The sequence below is a fragment of the Coffea arabica genome, chromosome 5e (assembly GCF_036785885.1).
Source record: "Coffea arabica cultivar ET-39 chromosome 5e, Coffea Arabica ET-39 HiFi, whole genome shotgun sequence".
Lineage (NCBI taxonomy): Eukaryota > Viridiplantae > Streptophyta > Magnoliopsida > Gentianales > Rubiaceae > Coffea > Coffea arabica.
The window spans coordinates 37,421,965-37,429,999 of record NC_092318.1 but is presented as its reverse complement, the minus strand read 5'-3'; the positions used below and the strand labels follow the sequence as shown (position 1 = coordinate 37,429,999).

Below are 8,035 nucleotides of genomic sequence, written 5' to 3'. Positions count from 1 at the left end.
ATTTCTTGTTTGCCATCTATTTTTGTCCTACTCTAGTAGCCAAAGTTCCTTCAATGGAGCTATGCCATCACCAACCTGAAAGAATTTTGCTGTTTGATTAACAGACAAAACTTAGCTGCTCATAATTCTGCCGTCCACATTTCTTTCTTGGGATGCTGCTGAAAACTGAATTTTCTTGGGTTTTGATATGCTTTAGGCTTTAGCTGGATGCTTTATGGCTATATGGTAAGCTGAGAGATTTAATAGCTGTGATCCATTGAATTATAAAAAATAATCACGTTTTTTGATGTAGTTGGGTTGTATAGAGTTGAGAGTTGTAAAAGCTAACAAATGAATGAAATCCCACAGCGAGTCAGTAGTACTATAATAGCTCTCTTGTAATGTAGTAACTTTTATTTGTCTTCATTATTCTCAATTCATTCACTTCATCTTAGAATTCATTTTATTTGCTACATGATCTTCCACAACAATAACGATGCTCAATGCCATTTTAGTTGGGAAGTACTAAAGTGTGGTGGAAATGGTGAGATGATTTATGCAGGGAAACTTATCGTGCCGGTGCCACAACTCCCAGTTCACAGAAATCGTGAAGGACACTCAATAATCGTTGTCGTAGCAGCAGTGAAACCACATACTTCAGCAGGACTATTCAGCTAAGTCAAGGACATAATATACGTCCTGGCAGCAATCCTACCGTAAGTTCAATAAATTATACTATTTACAGAGCTATCAGTAACCATGTGCCAGATTTGATGTGCGTGACTCCTCCCTATCAAACTCCAGTCCTGGTAGAAATTGGCATTTGTTTCACTGCTGTTATGACAACAATTATTGATTGTCCTTCACGATTTTTGCGAACTGGGAGTTGTGGCACCGACACAATAAGTTTCCCTGCATAAATCATCTCACCATTTCCACCACACTTTAGTACTTCCCAACTAAAAATGGCATTGAGCATCGTTATTGTGGGAGAAGATCATGTAGCAAATAAAATGAATTCTGAGATGAAGTGTATGAAATGAGAATGATGAAGACAATAAAAGTTACTACATTACAAAACGATTGAAACCTCTTCTGTCTCTATTATAGAAGTTACTACATGTTTTCCGAGCATTTCCCATGCATGTCCCATTCATGTCTCCAAAATGATTGAAACCTCTTGTGTTGAAACATTTGCGCAGTTGGCGATGGTTTCGCGAGGTCTGGCCACTGTAAGCTTCTGTTGTTCCAATCCTGGAAAGTCTACTTACAAGAATGATCATTACATTAGTGAACCTGTGTAGGTGCATATTTCATGTTCAAGACATTTGAAAGCCCTAGAGAAATTATACATAGTGGAGTATATCAAGAACCTATGCAACTTAGCAAAATTTTGGTGAAGTTGCCCGGCCAAAGACCATGGATTGTCAAACGGTTGGCAAAGGGTTTCTTTGACATCTGCTTGGATTAGCTGGATTAACAGTACAATAGCCTTTCGGCCATTGTTGCACAAAAGTAAGGTACTGAAGGCTTGAGTTGATTGCCAGGGGGCAAAGCATGAGAATCAAAAGGACAAGTTTAAACACTATGCCCATCATCCCAACGATAGTATAGCGATTAGCACATAAAAATTTTGGCTGTGGAGAGTGGAAGAATATACTTCTATTAGTGATAACTGAGCCTATTTATAGAACTGTTGATTAAATTTTACTTCCTCTTTTCCACTTTGATAAGTTTATTTTCCTTTTTCATTTTTCTAAATTATAATCCACTGTTTAATTAAAGAATGTAGTTAACTTATAATTTCTCTAAAATGCCATTTTTTTAATGTAAGTTGTTATTGAATATAACCTAACTTATTTAATGTAAATTTAATTAGTCATACTCCATTTAATGTAAGAAAATTTTAGGAAGATAATAAACTAGATTTATTCTTCCAACAAAACTAACAACTTTTCTTAAATTGTGTGGAAAAAAAAAAACCATACCTATCTAAATCTATTGATGTTATTGGTCCATAGGGTCAAATTATTTGGGGGGATTTCTATGGCATAAATTGACAGGAGAAAGGATAAAATATGAAAAAGAAAAACCATTAAACCATATGTCAACTCTTTGCAAACATGTATTTGATACTCAAGAAATCTTAATGACTAATTCGCCATTCCATAAGACTGGAAAAATTGGTGATAGTTTGATAAACTGACTTCTATTATTGAGTTAGGAAAGTAAAAGGCGTAATAGCATTTGTATTTTATTTAATTTTAAACAAGCAACATTTTATGGTCAACATATTTACTTTTTCTATGGTCAAGTGTACAACATGTGACTTGTTTGATTAAAATAAGAAGAAAAAAAGTGGTACCATACATGAGCCATGTTGCTCATGTGCTGTGTTGCAATGTCTGCTTTAGTGCCCAAGAACTTATAGGCTAGAGAATCAAACAATTTACAACTCATGTAAATCGTTCATAATCCTGCTGAGGTTTAGAATGTTTGATATATTCATTCCGGTTAGTAGTATAGCTTCACTATAATGTGATTTGATTAGAAAGTTGGATTGATACTAGAATCTTAAATAGATATTTTGTTTTCTACTACCTTTCTTATATGAAAAATGATAATGAGCTTTGTTGGACCAACTTGTGGTCAAAGGCATGCCCTGATCCGTGGTTGTGATCGGAACCAGCCTATCCAAATTTTACTTAAAAAAATGGGGATACCATCTTGTTACAAAATTTCTTCAATATTTATGTAATACTGCCTTCATTTTTCAGAGTACGCTTTTGATTTTCTAGTTAGAGTGACATAGGAGTCACAATTTACATATATGCTGCCTCATATGAAAGTGGTACTATATAATATATAAAATTTTTATGTCTCTTGCTCAATTTATGTGATTTAAAGAGACTTTATTTGCAATATTAGGGAGGCCCAATAGCACTAAACAGATGTTTACATTGGCAATATTGTAGTAAGAATATATTGGTAACAAGTAACAACATTATTGTTATTTCTCTAAAGGAATGGTAGAATGTTTTATGATAAAGTGATAATTTCACAAACCTACCCTGAGGTTTTCAGCAATTTCACTAAACTCTCTCAAAGTTTTAAAATTACATTTACCGCCCTAATTTGACACTTTTAGTACCCAAATGTTGAAATAGCATAAAAAATTTATTGGATGTCTTAAAATGCCCTCATCTAATAAAGTTTAATTTATTTTGCACAATTACAAAGGAATGAGTGTCAAATTTTATGCCCATATTTGTTGTTTAATGATAAACTATGATGATAAATTTCATTACGATAGACTATTTTTAATAGTACTTTATTGGAGATATAATTTTTTTTTTTTAAGATTGGAGAAGAAAGTGGCCTAATCGTCACGCAAAATATTTTAAACAAATTAAGCAATATTTGTGCATTCAGCTCCTAATGCCGTCAAACTAATTCCAACATGTGGCCTATACTATGCTGGGCTTGCCCCACAAAGTCCCAAATCAGCATCAGCTCCTGTAAAGTGTAAACAGCCTTCTCACCTTTGACAAACTTCGATCTCTGCCTCGCAACTCCCATTATAACACAAAGATCAAAACCGGAGATCAAAACCGATGAAAATCCCTCATATAAACCCCGGATGCCCCCGGATGAAGGTCCAGAAACGTTATTATTTTATTGACATTATTATTTTGTTGATATGGCTAATTTCTCCCCTCATCAAATCGGAATTACTATACTGATTTTTTGAATTTTTTTGTTTTGTATTTCCACTCTACCCTGGGAGAAAGTGCTCGAGTTCTGAATCATTGGCGTTGGATTTTCAATCGCCGACCGGTGTTGGTTCCACTATGGAGAACTCGGACTTACTTAAGGTAATTCAGGAAAGGTTAAAATTTATTATAGGAAAACTAAACCTTATGTTTTCATCTGTTATTATTATTGTGTATGATGATCCATTGTTCTGTTTTGGATTCGCCAAAAAAGGATGTGAAGGATTTCGGTGCGATCAAGACGAACGTGACAGGATTTTAATATAAATACAAGTTTAATTTCGAAATATACCCGTTTTGATTGCAAGTATACAGATCAAATTAGTAGTTTAGGGCAAATATCGGGTTGATCCCACGAGAAAGATTGGATAATTACCGGCACTACTAAAACTTCTCTATTATTTAGACGATCAATGAATTAAAAAAAATAAAACTATGCTAAACTTATGCAAGATAATAACAAAGGAAAGCTCCTTAGGTTATGGTATCCCTAACTACTCATATAAGTATTATTTTTGGATCATTAAGTACTACTATCTTGGCTAGCTATGGCGTAATTTTCTTATATATGTAAAACCTACTTTCGTAGTGAATTAACTATACTTATAACTAATCTATACCTACTCTCATGGTTATGAAATTAGCTACAAGTTCATTTCTTCTATGAAATTACATAAAATAAATTACTAAAGCCACATAGGTGCACCTCTACTCTCGTGAGTGTACTCCTTAGGTTTAGCACTTCTTGAACTAGTGTTAAATCTCAATTTTCATTGAAGAAACAACACATTAAGATCATCACAATTAATGGTACCAAGTTAATCATGATTTAAAGAGTTAAAGTGCTAAATAACTTACTCAAAATAATAGCATAATAAACACTAACAATCATAGAAAGTTCAACCAAACCTACGGCATAAACTTTAGAAACACATAATAAACTTAAAATCCAAAACTTGTATATTAACTAAATTTAAAATCAAGTACAAAAGATAAAGAGTTTGGAAAGAAATATATCCCTTGTCACATAAGTTCATCTCCTCCATCTTCATCTCCTTCTTCATCTTTGCCTAGCTAATAAACAAAAAGGATGAACTACTAGTTAAACTATCCTATAATAAACTAACCTAATACTAAGAAAATGTAAGAACTACATTTTTTCGTAATATTTCTTGCACTCTCCAAGCTCTCTTTGTCCTTGCAAGTTCATGGCAATTTATAAATGATTTAGTCAAGAAATGAGGCTTCAAACATCACTTTTACAGCTGCAAAAAGTTGTTGTCACACGTCCATCAACAGCTGTAAATTATTGGAGGAAGAAACAAGATGTGTAAGTGGAGAGCCGCCATTTCTGACCAGAATCCGGCCACAAATCTGGCCGGATTGCTCCCCTACCATTCTTAGCAATTTCTGTCTAGTCTTCAATGTTGTTCCAATTCTGCCTCAACTTCAACTGAACATTTCTTGATGATAGAAGCTGAATTAACTCTTGACCAAAACATGAAACTTGTAGCCCTTTAAGTTAGCTTTCCAATGCATCAAGAATCACCTCATTTGGATTTGTGTAGACGGATAAATGATAGAAATACCCTTGACTGCTCACTGCCTTGTTTCAGTTTTGTCCAATAGAAATTGGCTACTGTAACTCGGTTTTTTGACAGGGAAAACCTTCAAACTGGATTTCGATGTCTTCACAAGATTTGTAGATCTATTTCTTGCCTTCAAAATGGTTCAATAATCATCTCAATCCGATCATTGTAGCTCAAGTTATAGCCCAAATACAAAGATATGTCAAAGCTATCAACTTCCTCTTCATCCAAACGAAGTATATTTCCAACCCCTATACAAATTATGGACAAAATGCAAGTAAAAAGTGACAAAAACCTCATTTAATCACTGAAGAGCATTTTACACCAATTATAGCCAAACTGATCCATTTTCTTCCTACAATATTGCCAAAGTGACTAAAAATAACATAAAATATCATTCGAATATAGCGAAAATTAGTCACTTGTCAGAACGCTTGGACATTTTTTAGGCCAAGCCAGCCTGCAGACGTAATTCACCTACTCCATCATCTTTTTAAATTCTATTGGTATCCTCTTTGTAACAGCATTTATCTTCTGCAAAAAATATTTATTATGAAGATCTTTGCGGAGTTTTTCTTGTTTAGAATTATCAAACTGATTTTAGATGTAATTCTTGTACAGAAAACAATTGATCCATTGAATACGGCAGCTTCACTTGCATTGGATACTGTTGGTTCATCTGATGTCATACCTCTGTCGTCAAGTACGAAAGTCATGGTAGTAAGATGCTCGTAATTTGTTCTTATTAGTAGTTAATTTGTTTCGGTGTTCACATAGTTTGTTTTGGCATTCAAAAAATTAATGTTTAGGTGATAAGTTCGGTTTTCCCATTAAGTTCCGTTCTCGTTATTTAATTGTATTGCATGGAGCTCTTATTAGACAGCTTGTGTTAAGAGACCTCTCAAATAATGTTTCTTGTTCTAGAGTGCTTGCATGATTGGATTGAAGAGTTTTACTCTTTTAGACTTCTTGAACTGATTTTAGATATATTTTTGGTACAGAATATTACTGACTGGTTTAGTCTTGGAAATTCATTTGCATCGGACACTATTGCTTCATCTGATCACCCAACTCCTGTGTCCTCAAGTTCTACAGTTACGGTAATTAAGTACTTGTGATTTGATATTATTATTGTTTTTTTCGTATTAGAGTTTGTATAGTTTTACTTTGCCTTGCTACATTGTGCAAAACTTCTCATACACAGCATTCTTAGAACAGTGCTTTGTTTAACTCATAAGTTACTTTTTCCTATTAAATTCGTGTCTTATTAGTTAGGACAAATTACATTTTAGCCTCCTGTGATTTTTGCAAAAATCACATAACCTCCCATGATTCAAAAAGCTATACATAAACTCTCTGTAGTTTGGGTTGAACTATCAAATACACGGAATGAACTCATCGTGATGGTTCGTGGGCAAAACGTGCTTGTACTACTAGTATCAATAAGAACCATTCCCATATTACCCTTTGACCCTGATGTGGACAGGATGCTAACTATACACAAAAAGAATGCTAACTAGTTAAAGGTGGGGGAATGCAAGAGACATGAGGCATATTCCAGCAAAAGGTGAAAGGTGCTATCTAGTTTGGACTGCGAATTTTCGCAGAAGAAACGCACCGGAACCAACTCTCAAACGAATTAACAAGACCTGGCTCGATCTCAATCGTCCACCGGAACCAACTCTCAAATATAGAGGAACAGGATCCAACTCCGGTTAAATCTTTGCGCATGAAATTATGGTCTGATTCTTAAAGATCCAGACACACATCCCTCCCCAGGCCATATGCGAATCATGAACGAATTGGAAAATGCAAGAGATAGGAGGCATATGATGAAATGCGAAACGGGAGTCAAGAGGGGCTCGGGGCAGGGGAGGGTGGAGCCTTGAGATTGCAGCCCACCTGCGTCCACATCAGGGGTCAAAGGGCATCTCTTGTTTTGATTGACTGGTCCTTCCATTTCTGGTTCCAAGATTCACTCTCATTTCAGGGTTGGCACGAGCTTGGGTTGTCGGTGGCGTGAAGGATACGGTAGAATGTTATGGTTTGAAGACACAGAAGAAGAAGAAGAAGCTGCTAAGTCCTCCGGCTGCGTCCTACCATATCTCCCCAGTGGCTGACAGATTCTTTTCACAACACAACTCTTCACGCTACCCATAAATAACAAACCCCTTCACAAAACTCAAAAGAAGGGAATAAAAAATAAAAGCGAAATAATACAAAAATAAGGAAAGGAGCTGTAAGAAGAAATCCCCAAAGCAGCCAAATTCCGCAAGCCAAGATCCCCACCACCCTTATCACTGCCCACCAGTCACCAAACCCTCTCCAAAGTCCGAAGGTAAAAGCTGATAACCCTCTCTTTCTCACGACAAAGGTCAAAGCAAGGGAGAGTCTGACTTCACCTGCTTCTTTTTTGTATTTATATTAGGGTAATTTGGACATTTTGCCCACGAATCGTCACGATGGGTTCTTTCCGTCTATTTGACAGTTCAACCCAAACTACAGGGAGTTTATGTATAGCTTTTTGAATCATGGGGGTTATGTGATTTTTGCGAAAACTACAGAGGGCTAAAATGTAATTTGCCTTATTATTTAAGTGTATTGCATATGGCTATTATTGGATTCCTTACGTGCCTTTGAAACAATATTTATTTGTTATCGAGGGAAACTGTTCTTCTAACCTCGCTCCCTCTT

At 35.4% G+C, this 8,035-nt stretch overlaps 1 protein-coding gene and 1 long non-coding RNA gene across 2 annotated transcripts; one reads left to right on the top strand and one right to left on the bottom strand.

Annotated features, from left to right (window-relative positions):
- Positions 1 to 988: 988 nt before the first annotated feature.
- LOC140006269 (uncharacterized) lies at positions 989 to 1,443 on the bottom strand. Its single transcript, XR_011813909.1, has 2 exons — positions 1,353 to 1,443; positions 989 to 1,242 (listed from the first exon to the last, which is right to left on the bottom strand). It is a non-coding gene; the product is annotated as an uncharacterized lncRNA (long non-coding RNA).
- A 2,042-nt stretch (positions 1,444 to 3,485) lies between these two features.
- LOC140006989 (uncharacterized) lies at positions 3,486 to 7,461 on the top strand. Its single transcript, XM_072049658.1, has 5 exons — positions 3,486 to 3,635; positions 3,771 to 3,854; positions 5,963 to 6,058; positions 6,343 to 6,441; positions 7,315 to 7,461. Exons 1-5 carry the CDS (start codon positions 3,594 to 3,596, stop codon positions 7,459 to 7,461), a joined length of 468 nt encoding a protein of 155 aa, XP_071905759.1. The 5' UTR covers positions 3,486 to 3,593.
- The last annotated feature ends 574 nt before the right edge of the window (positions 7,462 to 8,035 follow it).

What these genes read in the sequence shown, in the direction of transcription:
- LOC140006989 (XM_072049658.1), top strand. Translation starts at nt 3,594, where the DNA reads ATGAAAATCCCTCATATAAACCCCGGATGCCCCCGGATGAAG. An exon ending in CCGGATGCCCCCGGATGAAG is followed by an intron (nt 3,636 to 3,770) that starts GTCCAGAAACGT and finishes CCTGGGAGAAAG; the next exon opens with TGCTCGAGTTCTGAATCATT. An exon ending in AGAACTCGGACTTACTTAAG is followed by an intron (nt 3,855 to 5,962) that starts GTAATTCAGGAA and finishes ATTCTTGTACAG; the next exon opens with AAAACAATTGATCCATTGAA.